This window comes from Stenella coeruleoalba (genome assembly GCF_951394435.1).
Source record: "Stenella coeruleoalba genome assembly, chromosome: 11".
In the NCBI taxonomy this organism is placed as follows: domain Eukaryota; kingdom Metazoa; phylum Chordata; class Mammalia; order Artiodactyla; family Delphinidae; genus Stenella; species Stenella coeruleoalba.
The window spans coordinates 84,390,141-84,407,607 of NC_137157.1; the positions used below are offsets into that span (position 1 = coordinate 84,390,141).

The 17,467-nt window shown below is 42.4% G+C and overlaps 1 protein-coding gene across 2 annotated transcripts in view; it reads left to right on the forward strand.

Moving 5' to 3' along the window:
* Positions 1 to 17,467, forward strand: part of ST8SIA1 (ST8 alpha-N-acetyl-neuraminide alpha-2,8-sialyltransferase 1) — a 150,666-nt gene that overhangs the window by 54,277 nt on the left and 78,922 nt on the right. For both annotated transcript variants that reach the window (XM_079936964.1, XM_079936965.1), the window contains exon 2: positions 4,053 to 4,197. In XM_079936964.1, coding sequence (XP_079793090.1) covers positions 4,053 to 4,197 — 145 coding nt within the window. The remainder of the gene's footprint in view (positions 1 to 4,052; positions 4,198 to 17,467) is intronic.

A 17,467-nucleotide genomic window follows, 5' to 3' on the forward strand; every position in this document is an offset into this window, starting at 1 on the left:
TGTGCTATGCGGCTGCTTCCCACTAGCTATCTATTTTACATTTGGTAGTGTATATATGTCAATGCTACTCTCTCACTTCGTCCCAGCTTCCCCTTCCCGCCCTGTCCTCAAGTCTGTTCTCTACGTCTGCATCTTTATTCCTGCCCTGCCACTAGGTTCATCAGTACTGTTTTTTTATAGATTCCATATATATGCGTTAGCATATGGTATTTGTTTTTCTCTTTCTGACTTACTTCACTCTGTATGACAGACTCTAGGTCCACCCACCTCACTACAAATAACTCAATTTCGTTCCTTTTTATGGCTGAGTAATATTCCATTGTATATATGTGCCACATCTTCTTTATCCATTCATATGTCAATGGACACTTAGGTTGCTTCCATGTCCTGGCTACTGTAAACAGTGCTGCAATGAACATTGTGGTACATGTATCTTTTTGAATTATGGTTTTCTCAGGGTATATGCCCAGTAGTGGGATTGCTGGATCATATGGTAATTCTATTTTTAGTTTTTTAAGGAACCTCCGTATTGTTCTACATAGAGGCTGTAATCAGTTTACATTATACCAACAGTGCAGGAACCTCATGAACTTGACTTGAACAGGTCTCTTGCTCTGAGCTTCAGTTCCATTGTCTGTAAGTTTAAGGTAATGTAATCAGCTCTATCTTAGTTTTTTTGGGGATGAATAGAGGAAGCCAGTGCAAAGTGATATGTAAGCTGCTAGCTTAATAAAGATTAAATGGGGTGTCATTATATGGCTGGGACAAATTTTTCTTCTGAATTTCCTGTAGCACTTTGTGCTCAATAGCAAGTTTAGTTTGGTTTGGAAGTGAGAGCTGTGGTCCGGCTGGAAGTAAGTACCAGATATGAAGTAAAAAGACCTGGGAGCAAAATCATGCCCTACCACCTCACTAGTGACGTGCCCCAAGTTAAATTACTGAAAAAAAGAATCCTAAAGCTGTGTAGCTCCAAGGTCACTCACTGTGAGAATTAAGTGGGAAAAGATCTAGGAAGGCACCTGGTGTGTTGCAGGTGTTTGGCTGGTGTTTGGAAAGCATTCCTTCAGGAAAGAGAAAGGTAAGGGTGAGTCAAAATGGTCCTGAACAGGCAGCATGCAGAGAGGAAAAAGCATGTCCCGTGATGGCCCTAATACATTTCCTCAGATGTGAATTAGGAATAATAATGATAATAATTCCCTTAATTATCTCTTAGGGTTACTGTAAGGACTAAAAGTGGTAAGATATCACCAGAAATGGAATAGGGGCTCAAAAATTTACTCACCCCCAAAAGTTGAGAGTCATGCTTAAGATAATTCTCCTCGTTTTTAAAGACAGTCTTAAGCCATGTCTAGTTCTATGTTGACTGACTATAGTACCTAGGATGGTTTTTTGAGAAGATTTAGGCAATTCACTATAAAACTTCCCTGCCTCTGTTCAGGCTGCCTTTTGGGTAATGAAACACAATAAAAATTACCAAAGAGGGAGGAGGCAAGGAAAGAGCAGCTGATGGAATGATGACGTAGAAGCAAGAGGGACGCACATTCTAGCAACTTTGAAAGATGAAGGCCATTTTCCCGAGCCCCTCTCCCCTGTCCTTTCTGCTGAAACTTTTGTGAAGGGGAAGCCAGCCAGAAAGTACCAGAGAAAGCACCAGGTGTTGGGAAGAGTTCCAGGCACTGACCCGATTTATTCATCTCTGCAATGAGGTCAGACTTGTACTACATGCGTCGCCTGTGCATTCTCAGGGAATTCTCAAGAACAGTCTCTGAGGCCGTTTCTGAAGCCCAGTAACATTCCTGGGTTATGGAGTCAGTAAGTGGCAGAGCCAATAGTTGAACCCAAGTACAGTTGCCCCCAAATCCTCATCCTCAGATTCTGCCTCTGAGGATTCAACCAATGGGTAGATGGAAAGTATTTGGAAAAATGAAAACTTCCAGAAAGTTCTAAAAAGCAAAACTTGCATTTGCCTCACACTGGCCACTATTGACATGGCATTTGCATTGTAGTTATAGCTATTTACATAACACACTGCATTAGGTAGTGCACTAAAAAGTAATCTAGAGATGATTTAAGGTACACGGGAGAAATTGTGTAGGTTGTCTGCAAACACTGTGCCATTTTATATAAGGGACTGAGCATCCATGGGGTTTGGTATGGGGGGGTGTCCTGGAACCAACCTCGAGGAGACCAGGGATGACTGTACTCTAGTTCCTCATCCCGTCAGATCTAAGCTTGGGTACCACTCGTGGCCAAAGATATCTGAGCAAGCAGGTCTATTTAGGGGCGCCATTCAGAAGTGGTGTATGTCAGCGATTTGTCTTATTGGTCCTTCTAGACGTGGGACTGGGCAATGAGTTCTTTTACTCCTGAAGGCTCAGTGAGGAAATGGAATTGGTTTCTGACAGGCTTTGAATTCAAGGAGAATGTGAAGCTTAGCCTATGGAATAGTAACATGGCCACCACGTGAGGGGCAAGCAGAGGAGCGCCAGCGAGGCAGCCCAGGACAAGGGGAGGAGACCCAGGAGACCCTGGTGTTTCAGACACAAAGAGAGTGAGGAGACCTTCGCCAAGTCCCGGTGCTCAGCTGTGTCCCACACTTCTGAGAGATCGGACAAAACGAGAACCGGAAAGGCCCGCAGTTTACCAGTTGAAAGGCAGGTTGCTTCACCGGTGCCTGAAATCACATCCTTCATCTCATTCTGTTTCTATTTAAAAGGATTTCCCAGGGGTGGTTCTTTGATCATGCCCTCAGTTTGGGGGGACGTGCACCCTCTTTGGGGCTCCTCTGCGTATTCCCTACTCCGTACAGGTCACGTAAAGTCCGTGGTCCCCAAATGTAACCATCTGATTGTTAAATCACCATGAAGATGCATTAGCCATCCAAGCCTTTTCTGCTCCTGGACGTTTAAATCCATCAATCTGTAATTATAATGATAATTTTTGCCTTTGGACATATTTCAACTGCATGTGAGAGCTGATGTTTTTCTTTCTTTTTGTTTAGTTATATCAGTTTCAGGAGTACAGCATTATAATTTAACATCTGCATACACTACAAATTGATCACCACCATGTGTCTAGTTACCATCCATCAGCAGACAGTTGACCCCTTCACCCAATTTCTCCCACCCTCCAACCTCCTTCCCTTCTGGTAACCACTCATCTGGTCTCTGCAACTATGAGTTTGTTTTTGTTTTGTTTTGTTTTGTTTTGTTTTCTTAGATTCTGCATATGAGTGAAATCAGACAGTCTTTCTCATCTGATTTATGTCACTTAGCATAATACCTTCAAGGGTCATACACGTTGTCAAAAATGGCAGGATTTCATTCTTTTTCATGCCTGAGTAGTATTCCGTGGTGTATATATACCACATCTTCTTTACCATTCATTCATAAATGGACACTTAGGTTGATTTTATATCTTGGCTAGTGTAAATACAGTTGACCTTTGAACAACATGGGCTTGAACTGCACAGGTTCACTTATACATGGACTTTTTCAATAAATACATACAGTACTGCACAATCTGAGGTTGGTTGAATCCGTGGAGGCAGAACTTCAGATACAGAGGGTCGATTATGGGACTTGAGCCTCTGTGGATTTTGGTATCTGAGGCAGGTCCTGGAACCAATTCCCTGCAGATACCCAGGGACAACTGTAATGCTGCCGTGAACATGGGGGTGCATATACCTTTTCCAATGAGTGTTTTTGTGTTCTTGTGATAAATACCCAGAAGTGGAATAGCTGGGTCACATGGTGGTTCTCGTCTTAATTTTTTGAGGGGTCTCCATACTGTTTTCCATAGTGCCTGAACCAATTTACAGTCCTACCAGCTGATGTATTTTTTTTTAACTTTTTAAAAATTATGAAATATTCCAGTCATGCATTCTGATGGCTGAAAGAATGAATTAATAGTAGTCTAATCACCCTGGAGACACAGATGCTTTTGTGAGCTGGCACTGAAGTAAGGCTGCACATCTCTGTGGGAATGACAAGTGAATGAGTCTGCTGCTCACTTAACCTGCTGTTCTTTTCTCTCTCTGTTTTCTCTCCTAGGAAACAGATGGAAGACTGCTGTGACCCCGCCCATCTCTTTGCTATGACTAAAATGAATTCCCCCATGGGGAAGAGCATGTGGTACGATGGGGAGTTTTTATACTCATTCACCATTGACAATTCAACTTATTCTCTCTTCCCCCAGGTTAGTACAGAGTTTGTTGCCTTTCAATATAGTCTCTTCTATGTCTTGATATCATAGGAAATGGATAATTGATTTTGCCTAACTAATCAGATCTACTTCTTTTCATCTTCTTACTTTTCTGAATTAGAAATGCTTCCCTTTATACTGTCATTTTTTCGTGAAGAAATCAAATAATGTTGTGATGCAGGGGCAGCAGTAGGATATTACAGAGTAACAGATTTCCTAGCCCTTCTGATTTGAGTCATATGAGACTGAAGAAAGCAAGCAGAGAAGGAAGCAAGATCAGGGAATTGTGGAATTCCAGTGCTTTGAGGTTGGCTCTGGTATGATCTTGAAGATTTGCAACACTGGAATGTTTTCTTAGGGCTGATACTCAGGGAGTGGGGACCATATGGTCAGAAGTTGCTTCTTAGAGCTTGTGAGTCTTAACCCTGTGGTTAGATTACTGCTATAAAGTGTAGGAGTGGTGGAGATGGAGAGAAAGTATTTGACCACTTTTGAAGTGGTCTGAATCAAGCTCTGCTTCCTTAGTGTTTTTCTTTGTGGTTTCCTAAGCATTGAAATCAAATGTTTTACTAAAATATATCTATGTAGCTAGTGGGGGGGAAAAGGAAGTCTTTATTTCTAGGGAGCCGTAGTTGGAGATGGGAAGTGGATCTTAGGTGAAATTGCCATTAGGGAGAAATTGAGAAATGAATGTCGGCTTCCCCAAGTCTTCACGCTACTCTTGGTTTGGCCAGATGATTGTGCAGAAAGAGAATTCATGGTCAGAGGTGGAAAACATATATCTGTATTAATAGCAAAGATTCTACAGAGGAGGCATCTTATAAAGTTTGAAGCACAGGCAGTACCAGATCCAAAGTCACGTGCTCTATGAAATAGCTCCCATTTGCTAGTTCATTCTTAGGTGTTTTCATCCAATTTAACGGTTTTAGAGTATGTATAATGATACAGTTGAAAAACTTTATTTTAAAATAGGAAATAGAAGGTTTAATTCATGGCCAGCATCCTTGTGCTATTTCTCTCTTCTTCATTTGCCCTTGGGAGCCTTCCTTATGTCAAAGCAAATGATTTACAGTCATAAAATGTAGAATTGAATTTTGTCTCCATCTCTTCCTAACTAAATGCCTTGCTAAGTCACCTAACTCTTCTGAGGTTCAGCTTTCTCATTTGTGCAGTGGCGAGAGCAGTACCTGTCCACTCACAGAGTTGAGGTCAAGGACATGTCATATAATGCATGTCTAGGTATGCTGCAAACTACAAAGCCTTATGTAAATGTTTTAGGTTGATTAATGTTGTCCTGGTTCATATACTGCATCTTTAGACTGAGGAATGAAGAGTGTAATTGCATTAGTCAGAAATCTTCCTAGGCGTTTTTTTTTTTTTTTTTTTCGGTACACGGGCTTCTCACTGTTGTGGCCTCTCCCGTTACAGAGCACAGGCTCCGGATGTGCAGGCTCAGCGGTCATGGCTCACGGGCTCAGACGCTCCATGGCATGTGGGATCCTCCCGGACCGGGGCACGAACCTGTGTCCCCTGCATCGGCAGGCGGACTCTCAACCATTGTGCCACCAGGGAAGCCCTTCCTAGGTGTTTTTAGCAGAAGGATATTTCATGTTGGGCATTAGGCACTTAAAAAATCGTTAGGCGAATAGAGGAGTTGGAGTCAAGAGGTGGCTCCTGGAATTACTTAGCCCAAGAACTTTACTGCCATAACTGTGGTTTAGGGATTAGAAAACCACCGTGGCCACTGCCATTGGCAGAAACAGGGCCAGGAAGATGGGTTTCAACTCACCTCCTCCCTCCAAACCTCCCTCAAGTGCATCTAGTGGGTAAGATTAATTTACATCCAGAACACTAGTTGCAAAGAAGTCCAGGAGGAGCAGTTTTTAAAGCAATCAAGCTTTAGCAGGAAGCTACAAAAAGGGTGGAATTGAGGTTGAGTAAGCCAATTCACAGCATCTTCTTTGTACAAATACTGATATCAACTTGCTATGAAATGAAGAAGAGATAAGGAAGCAATCTCCTTTAACAGCTCATCAAATAGAAAAGATTTTAAAGAAACCCAAAATAGGATTTTATAGATGAGGACTTTCAATCATACTAACTGACTTTGTGCTAGAAAATAGGTTTGAAGAGAAGAAATGATTAAAGAAATACAAACTAACTTCCCATCTTATCCGGTAAGTTGCAGCAGTAAGATAGCAGGAAACATTTTCTTTTTCAAGTGTGTGCACATGAATTTTGTGTCTCTGTGTACCAGCTGCAAGACCAAGGAACCATCCCTGAATAATAAAGGAAAAATGCTTTTTTCTTAGAAAGTGAAAGTCATCACATCACTCTGTGTGTGCACAGTCATTACAAAGGGCTGAACCAGTTCAATGGGTAGACTTGAAAAAAGGTTACCTGTGTATTCTTCTGAAGAGATTCTGAAATGACTAACTAATTTATAGAAATCCTGGAGAATCAGTTTGCATCAAAGGGTGTCTATACCCGGGCCCTCTTATTTCTCAGTGAAAGATTTCTAGCTTGTTATCAGGAAGCTAAGTTGTCAGTTAATTGTTAGGCTTCATTCATGCTCCCTGTGGGAAGAAAGTGGTGTGTGTGGATTGGGCAGAAATGCAGGTGAGTGAGCTGGGCTCTGTGTTGTCAGTTGAACAAAGCATCCCTCCACTCCCTGTTTCAGCAAGATAATGCTGAATCACTCCTTTGCTAACTCAGATGTATAACTTTATATCACACTTTTAATTATATATTTTAATGTATTTAGTTTAATTATATATTACACTTCTCCCCTAAATGCCCCATATATGTCAGCTGTCATTATTATTGGTATTACTCCTTTGCCTATTTTAATCACTGCTTTTGTTGTTGTTGCCAAGATGCAATCCAAGATTCTCTGTGTGATGTGGAAAGTTAACAGGTCCTGAATCAAGGCTGGAGGGTCCACAAGGGCCCTAGTGAGATGCTGTATACTTTGTAATTACAGTCAGTTGCTTCTTATTTGGACCTCCTATGACTTCCCATGGCTTTATTATCAAATTTATTCAGTTCTGCCTCCTATGCAGTTATTTGCCTAACCACCTATCACAGTTTTCTAAAAGTCTGTATCTGCTGATCTCAATACCATCTTGTGAGCTTTTGAGGAAACTCATTTTTGTGCCTTGTGCAGTGCTTCACACTTAATATAGATGCTCATTTCCAGCTGCTCTCCCTGCCTATGTATGTCCCACCTGGGCTGGACCACTGCTGTGCCCTGGCTTGAACTATAGGAGACCAAGCAGGACAGTTTGATGCAGCTGTTTTCAAATGGCTCTATAAATGTATTTTGGTGAAATATTTGTTGAATATTACTAGGCATGAAGGGCCGAATTTGAATCCTCATGGAGGTTTTCTAGAATATGCAGTGCATGTGTGTGTGTGTGTTTGGAGGGGGCAGTGTGATGGTAGGTGTTCCCACTTTGAGAATACTTGAGGATACCTCCATCCCCTAGGCTGGGATCAGCTCTTTCCTGCTCTGCCTCTCCCTTGGAAGCCTACATGGTCCCACATTTGTATATAATACCGAATAAATGCTATTTTGGCCTAAGACATATTTTTACCCAGAAAGAGCATAAATTTCCTTGGCAATGAGTGAGGGAGTAGCAGGAATGTTAGAAACCACAACTGTGTTGATATAATTTAATAAATATTTTCTTTGGTGTAATAAATACATGGTCGGCCCACCATTCTCTTACATTGTGCTGGATAGTCATGTGAAATACATCACAAACTAGACGAGTCATTTTTCCTCAAAATATCTACCCAAGGCCATATGTAAAGAATCACAAAATATCATTAATGCACCACAGACAGACATTTCCAGCTGCTCTGGTCGCCATAAACTCCCTGACATCTTCCACCTGGCGTGGGCCCACAGTGACCTTGGCCCAGGGGAAACCCAGCAGGATATTTTGAAGTAGTTTTGTCAAAATGACTTTGTTAGAATGAAAATACACATTTTTTTTTCACAGTAATGTGCTTAATAGAATCCTCTGAGCTCCTGGGTATTCCCGAGTCTCAGAGCAGTTTTTTTCTCCTAACGAAATTTAGATTCTACTATATAATCTACATCATTTGGTAGCTTGCTTTTTTACTTAACAATATGATTGTAATCATTTTCCAAACATATACCTTTTCAACTAGAAGGAAACTGAGGGGACTGTTTGGTGGGCATAGATCTTTGCCAAGCCTGTGTTGGTTCATGTTGTCAGACTTGTGTTTGGCTGAGACCTGACACAGGAGCTTAACCAAACAGGTATTTATTTATCTCAAGCAATAGTTAGGAATTAGGAGGTGAGTAGCTTAGAGCTAGATGGTGGCTACACAGCGCCATCAAGTTCCCAGGCTCCTGCTTGAACGTCTTTAGCTGGTGGCCAAGGAACCTTCTAGTTTTGATCCAGGATCCCAGTAGGACAGAGAGGAAACAGAAGAGGAAATCTGGACAGACTCCTGCTGATGTGTCAGTGGCCAGGACTGAATCTCATGGCTGTGTCTAGCTTCAAGAGAGGCTGGGAAATTTCAGTATTTCAGCTGTAAGGCAAATGCACTCCATGTGCTGACCTGGACAACTGCCTGCCTTAGTTTCTTCACAGGTTATCTCACTCTGTCCTTATAGCAACTCTGTGTGGTTGTTACTCTGGTCTTCATTTCATGGGTGAAACTGAGACTGAAGAGGGTGAAATATCTTATTCAAGGCTCTAGAGCTCGCAAGTGGAGGGCTGGCATGTAAAACGTGGCCTGTCTGATTTCCAAAGTATTATTATTATTATTTTAAATTAATTAATTTTTGACTGCGTTGGGTCTTTGTTGCTGCGTGCGGGCTTTCTCTAGTTGTGGCGACTGAGAGCTACTCTTCTTTGCAGTATGTGGGCTTCTCATTGTGGTAGCTTCTCTTGTGGAACACGGGCTCTAAGTGTGTGGGCTTCAGTAGTTGTGGCACTTGGGCTCAATAGTTGTGGCGCACGGGCTTAGTTGCTCTGTGGCATGTGGGATCTTCCCGGACCAGAGCTTGAACCTGTGTCCCCTGTAATGGCAGGAGGATTCTTAACCACTGCGCCACAAGGGAAGTCCCCCAAAGTGTTATTGTTTATTATCTTGTTTCTATTTTTTTCTTAAAAAGTCATGGGTTCTGGGGCTTCCCTGGTGGCGCAGTGGTTGAGAGTCCGTCTGCCGATGCAGGGGGCACGGGTTCGTGCCCTGGTCCGGGAAGATCCCACATGCCACGGAGCAGCTGGGCCCGTGAGCCATGGCCACTGAGCCTGCGCGTCCGGAGCCTGTGCTCCGCAACGGGAGAGGCCACAACAGTGAGAGGCCCGCGTACCACAAAAAACAAAAAACAAAACAAAACAAAAAAGTCATGGGTTCTGGTGGATTCATGGTTAATTTTTATCACGCAATCACCTTGAAACCATTTTAAGGTTTTTGCTTCCCTTATATAAATACTCTTAGAGGAAATGGAGAAATTCTTTCATAGCTATCTGAGAGGGAAAAAAATAGAGTACAGATATGCAGGCCCTAGGATCCTATACAGCACTGTAGTTGCCCTTTGACTTTGAGTGCCCTAGTGGCCCACTTTGGAAGGAGAAATAAGACCAGTTCCAACTGGTTTCTATTTTGGTTTCTGTTAAATGGGTTCTGGACCCAAATCCAATGTGTGTGTGTGTGGAGACTATGTGGAGACTTTCCCATACCACCAAACACTTCTCACACACCAGCTGGGAGTCTTACAATTCAACTCAATTCTGACACTACCTACCCGGAGTTAGCATCAGATTCCACAGGTAAAGGACTCAGTCCCACAAGACCACGCTCCACTTCAGACATCACTCATGAGCCCAGGTTATTACTTGTACTTTTGACCAACCGGCTACAAATGGGAAGTTCCGGTGACTCCCCCCAACTCAGGATGCCAATCGCAAATCCGAGTTGTCACCTGTACTTCTGACCGAATCAGAGGTTTCCACGACCTCCTTCTTGGGTTCTATTAGTTTGCTAGAATGGCTTACAGAACTCAGGAAACCCGTTTACTCACTAGATTACTGATTTATTACAAAGGATATTAAAGGATACAGATCAACAGCCTGATGAAGAGGCACATAGGGCGAGGTCCCCAACAAAGGAGCTTCTGTTCTCCTGGACCTTGAGGCCCTGCTTCGTGGCAAGTGGAAGCGCCCCGTTTCCCCAACCTGGAAGCTCTCTGAACCCCATCCTTTGGGTGTTTTATGGAGGCTTCATTATGTCAGCATGATGGATTAACTCCTTGACCATTGGTGCTTGATTCAACCTGTAACCCCTCTCCCCTCCCTGGAGATCAGGGGGGTGGGACTGAAAGTTCCAACCCTCTGTTCATGATTGGTTCCCCTGACAACGAGCCCCCATCCTTAGATGGTTTCCAAAAGTCACTTAACATCAACCCAGATGTGGTGTGAAGGGGCTTGTTATCCATAACAAGACACCATTTTCACCTTTATGGCTCTGAAGGATTTTCAGGAACTGAGGACAAGAGACCAAATGTTATAAAAGATGTTCCCTTTGCTCTTATTGTTCAGGAAATTCCAAGCGTTTTGGGAGCTGTAAGTCAGGAACTGGGCGTGAAGACCAAATATATTTGGGAAACATATTTTTGTCATCTGAATGTTCCTTATAAATCACAGCATCGCGTCCGTGATAGAGAAATCCAGGTTCTCAAAGGAAAGCAAATTATTCTTTGCACACTGGTTCTATATTATAGAAATCCAGAACATGATCCCACTACCATTAAATAATTCAGAGCATTTACTCCTATCATCCTTGGTTAAATGGCAACGTTAGAGAAATATGTAGGGAATGGAGTCTACAGCTCTGGGTTTTAGACCTGGCTTTCTATGATGACATTTGTGATCCCAGGCAAATCATGTAACTATTCTCAGCCTGAATTTATAATTTTCAGTTCGGGACTAATAATACCTGGTGTTTGTATTTCAGTGTTATTATGAGACACCAAGTTAAAATGAGATTGGGGTGTAAAAGTGCTTTGTAATGAATGCACTGTGCACACATACAATAATGTTACTTTTTTTATCTGCTTAAGCATTTATGGCATGTAAGCATTTCTTAGGCATTTTGGGAACCAATGGGGGAGAAAACTCTAGAAAAGTGGTCAAATCAATTTTCCATGCTGGTGAGTGGTGAGAAGAGATAAATCTGTTGAGTCTGGGATTTAGGGAAGTATAAATTAGTTATGGAGAATGCCTCAGGCTGTGCCAATTGGACATTTGTATCATTATAGTTGGATAATAATTATGATACGCTGAAAGTGCAATGTAAGATACATTATTAATTTCTAGTGAATTAAGATTGTGTATCTTGACAATGGATGAGTAGCGTCTGTTCCTCTCATTGTCCCGTAACTGAGCAGATGAGGAGAGTGGGTCATCACAGGACTTGCAAATACCTGTTATCCTCGGAGGAAAGGAAGGCACACGATTAGAAGTTAGTTGCCCCACGGAGTAGTTGAGAGTAAGCTGTAAGACGCCTTTGTCTTTCAAACTTAGAAATAATTACAAATTAAGACTTTTCTCTAAAGAAAATTGTCACAGGTTGTCTATGGTTGAGAACAAAATGAAAATGAGTTGTAAGGAATGGTGTGTCTCGCCACGGTGTGGACCTTTCTAACATATGTGACAGTGTGTAAAATTTAGTACAAAGGCTGATTATGGCTCAGGCTTAAAGCTTGCTGGGAACAACTGAAAAGGTTGCATGACACCAATTACCACTGAGTCAAATCTCATCCCGTAGGTCTGATGGGAGTGATAACTCTTTTCAGGAGGTGTTAATGTTCCACAGAACATTTTCTTCTTAGATTTGGTTCACATGACAGGGTGTTTTCCTGGAGAAAAAGCTGGTATATCTTTGTTTTTCTTCAGTTGGTTTCTTCATCTTGGTCCTTCTTACTGGCAAATGTCCAAGTGTAGAAAGGCATTTCTATCTGATTTTGACTTCGTTTTGAGCTTTTGTTTTCATACCAGGAGGCCTCTGCTCTTGATATGCTCATTTGTACTCCTTAAGTCTATTAGAGATCTCTTAACTGCATAAAGATACATTTGATTAACTTAGATCATATCAACACTGAATTTTCTCTGGCTTAATTAGTTTGGTCAGGGAATAAAAAGATACAAAATGAGTACAGAGAACATTTTCTTAATGTTTGTATTTGTTCAGATCAGTTTACTCTCCTTCTTCTGCTAATTGGCCTGTAACCTTTAGACTCCATGGGAACGGGCACAATATTCTTGACATCCCTCATGGCCTGACATATCCTCTTATCTGTAGGGTCAGAACTTCTGGGTGAAGAAGGGTTGGGGTAGGGATAGAATAGGGAAGCTAATTTGGCTGTGGAGGGTAAAAGGCGGTCCAGCTAGTAGCCAGAAAGGGTTATTAAGATTCTCACCCTAGGTAACTGTTTCCAGTAACCAGAAGATAATAAGGAGTAAAAGAAAGATAACTACCATATGGGATCACTTATATGTGGAATCTGAAATATGACACAAATGAACTTATCTACGAAACAGGAACAGACTCACAGGCATAGAGAACAGACTTGTGGCTGTCACAGGCGGGGGGAGTGGGGGAGGGATGGAGTGGGAGTTTGGGATTAGAAGATGCAAACTATTATTATATATAGGGTAGATAAACAACAAGATCCTACTGGATAGCACAGGGAGCTATACACAATAACCTGTGATAAACCATAATGGAAAAGAATATGAAAAAGAATGTATAACAGAATCACTTTGCTCTACAGTAGAGATTAACACAACATTGTAAATCAACTGTACTTCAATAAAATAAATTAAAAAGAAAAGAAAACGAACTTATGGTTACCAAAGGGGAAAGGGGGGAGGGAGGGATAAGTTAGGAGTTTCGGATTAACGTATACACACTACTATATATAAAATAGGTAAACAACAAGGACCTATTGTATAACATAGGGAACTATATTTAATATCTTATGATAACCTATAATGAAAAGAATCTGAGAAAGAATAGATATAGATGTATGTGTATAACTGCATCCATTTGCTGTACACCTGAAAGTAACAAAACACTGTAAATCAACTCCTTCAATTAAAAAAAAGAAAAAAAAAACCGATGTGCCTGTAGTGTGCAAAGCTCAGGCATGAAGATTGGGGGAGGGTGGAGCTATACCCAGAGAGCCAGGTTAAACAGTCATTGATTTCAGGTTCCCAGCCACTAGGCGGGGGGTTTTGGCGACTGGCAGCTTTGGGGAGGTACTGGCCAGAGGAAGGCAGGGTTCCATCCTTCTAGAGGCTTGGAAAGCTGATCATTTAATCCAGGCAGGGACTCAAGGGAACAAGGTGGAAGTTTCCAGCCTGGGGGCCAAAATCAGGCACCATTTTTGAGAACAAGGCGGAAGCACCTTTCTGGAACTGAGTCTGAGCTGGGCACCAGGAATCTGGAAGGGCAACCTGGGGCTGTGTTTTGAAAATAAGACAGAAGCCGAGTTCCCAGAGCCATCCCCGAAGGCCAGGGTCAGAAGACTGCAGGTGTAACTTGACGGTGATACCCACAGCTTTGGGTGGCCACTCCCCCAAATCATCCCCCTGAAGCCAGAGCTGCTCCACATTTCCCAGGGCTCAGGCCGAATCTGCAGTGGCTCCGATGTGGGTTCAGGCTGAGAATTAGGGCTGATAAAGAAGAATTTTTAAGACAAAAATGCTAGGTTCTTATCCTTTCCTGTGTCACCTCTATGGAGGCTGACAGGACAGAGGACGCAGAAGCTAAGTGAAGGAGAGAATCTGGGCAAATTGTTAATTAAGGCAATATGTTAGCAGCTTGACAGAAAGATAGGTGAGGGGATAAGTGTGGTGGAGAAATTCAGGATAGCGTGTGGGTGTGCTGTCTATAATGGAAACAGAAGTGCTTTTTGAGGATAACCAACGTTTTATACTCTGAAAACTATTTTTCATAAAATGTTTCTTGCCGAATTTTATTTTTCCTGTTTACCAAGACTCAGACCTTCTAACTCTTTACTAAGAAAAAAAAGGGTGCTGAGAAAAAGACAATAGCAAATGAAATTCATTCAGTAGTGTCTTTACTTGAGGTGGTCTGCTGTTAATAAAGCGTGGGCTAGCAGCTCCTTATAAATATATGATTATTTTGCTTAAATTTTTCTCTCCCTAGGGTTTGGTCTACTCTGCTTTTATATACATTTTGGGTCTTATCTACTATTCAGATGATAGCACATTCACAAAGTATTGTTAATTTTGGAGCCATAAAACGTATACATTTCCTAATTGCTTTTTCTTGTTAAAGCCTGACATAGACTTTGACTGTAACGCACAAGGTCATTAAGAACTGAGGTACTACAGTTGGCAGTTGGCTTCCAGATGAGATGGGGATTATTGGAGGACTTCTTCAAACCCAAAGGCCAGTGATATGTATGGACTCAAGAAAAAATATAGTACTTCTTTTTGTTTTTATAAAATAAGCTTTAATCCTAATTTTATTTGTATTTACTTGTTTATTTACAGGTATCTATTGGTCCTGTTCAAATGTGATTTTTTAAATTGAGGTATAGTTGATTTACAGTATCGTGTTAGTTACAGGTATATAGCACAGAGATTCAGTCATACATACATATATATACATACACATATTCTTTTTCAGATTCTTTTCCCTTATTACAAAACATTGAGTATAGTTCCTTTTGCTATACAGTAGGTCCTTGTTGGTTATTTAAAAAATATAGTACTTCTATATGATCCGTAAAATTTAGTACAAATCAAGAATCAATAAAATATAGTCAGAGTTGAGTTAAAATTTAAAATAAGGCTCTGATGCACCAGAAATTCCCTTTCACATGTGTTGGACTTGCCGCCAAAATAAATACGCCCTGCAGCCAGCGAAACTATGCTTTCCTAAAATTTTGGTGATTCTGTATAAAATGAGTTCACCCATTCATTCATCAAGCATTTATTAAGCACTTTGTGCTGTGTACTAGGGACAGTGCTAATTCTGGGGAGGTAGTGGTGAGTAAAGACAGACCCATTCTCTCCCCCCACCGGCTACTGTCTTCAGTGTCCCAGAGGTTCCTTACCTTCCACATGTTCAAAATTAAATGCCCTCTCTCCCCAGCTGGCTTCTCTTCTCTGTTTCCTGCCTCAGGTAATGATACTATAGCCCACGAATCACTAGAGCTGACACCTGGGTCTCATGTTTGAATCTGTCCTCTGTACTAACCACTTACCCAATGCAGTTTTATTTTGTAAATATCTCTTGACTCCATCCCCTCTTCCCTGACCTCTCTGCCACTGTGGTAGTTCAGGGTTTATCCTCTGTTATATGGGCTCATTCATGAACTTTCTGACAGGTTTCACTCTTATGAACTTGCCTCCCTGCAACGCCCTCCACCCTGCTGCCAACGGCTGTCATTATAAAACGTACATCTGGGCTTCCCTGGTGGCACAGTGGTTGAGAGTCCGCCTGCCGATGCAGGGGACACGGGTTCGTGCCCCGGTCCGGGAAGATCCCACATGCCGCGGAGCGGCTGGGCCCGTGAGCCATGGCCGCTGAGCGTGTCCGGAGCCTGTGCTCCGCAACGGGAGAGGCCACAACAGTGAGAGGCCCGCGTACAGCAAAAAAAAAAAAAAACCTTAAATCTGTTTGTGTAACTTTCCTTAGGTCGCTCCTCTCTGCCCGCCGTGCACACAAGAGCAAGTGGCCTAACGGTGCACTCACCACGTCTGCTGGAGCAGTGTCAGTGGAGGAAGCTCACAGAGAAGGCCAAGTAGCGGCTGGCAGATACTCTGCTGCCTTTCCATAATTACAAATTATGAGATCCTAGACTTTCTGGACTCCAGGAGAGGGACCCTTAAACTAGGCTGACATATTAGTCGTCTAACTAGGTGTGTGTGATTCAAAGACTGTGATATTAAAGTGTTAAGATACGGCAGAGCCTTGGCTTTGGTCTGTTTTATCAGCTCAGTGCTTGTGGGTGATGGAAAGCCCTCTGCAGTCATGATTGGCAGCTAGAGGACAAGCCTTGCAGACACAGGTGAGTGACATAGCTTGCCAGAAAAGGATTTATCAATCAGCTCATGGTTCGGCAAGAGCTAGCCTCTTCCCTGGCATGATGGGAGGGCCAGGGATCCCGGTCTTGCTATTGGCCAGGATTGAGGGAGAGGCCACTTTTCTTTTCTGCAGCACGGGGAATCAGTCTTGGTCAAGTTAACCCTGCCTGATTACCACCTACAGGATAAAGTTCAAACTTCATACGGGGGCACACAGGCCTTCAATATCTGAACTCTCGGAGAATATAAAATAATATAAGCTTAGTAATAGCCATCCACCTTCTTTCTCCTGCTTCTCATTGCTTTATACAGTTGATCCTTAAACAACATGGGTTTAAGGATGGGTCCACTTATACGCAGATTTTTTCCAGAGGTAGGTACTAAAGCACTGTCCCATCTGCTGTGGGTTGAATCATGGGTTCAGAACCATGAATACAGAGGAACGAGTATAAGAAGGGCTGATTATAAGTTAACAGGAGAATTTTTGACTGTGCGGAGAGTCGGGGTCCCTCATCCCCCCACTGTTCAAAGGTCAGCTGTACTCTGTAATTACCACATGACTTGCATTTCCCCCCAAAAGTTGTGCTTTTTTTATTCCCTCTGCCCAGAATATTCTTCCTTTCCTTGTCTGATGAATTCTTATTTTTCAAGATCCAGTTGAAGCATCTTCATGTCTCTATAACTGTCCCAGTTCCCTCTCCCAAATCTCCATTGCCTGCCATATCAACTAAAAATCTGTCCCCTGCCCCCCACCCCACCCAAATTTGTGTATATATCTGTCACCATACTATCGAATAGCAGTGATTTGTTCACGTGCTTTCTGCGCGCCAGACTGTGAGCTCCTTGAAGGCAGCACCTAGACAGGGCCTGGCGCATAGCATAGCAGGTGGTAAATGAAAACGAGCTGAATGAACAATAGAATGGATAGCTATTCTTCCAAAGCCTTTGCAACCACATGACAGCAGCCTCCTTCCTTTGGAAGGAGATGCTGCCTGTGCTAGAAGGACCCAAGATCATTCCCATGAAGGCTACAGCACTGGGAGAAGAAAAGGGTGTGGGATGGTGTGTCTGAGACCACCTTCTTAGCGTTCAGAACTTCATCCTAGTCTCGAGATGAAATGATCAGACAGTTTTAAAGTGAGCCACAGTATTGGTGC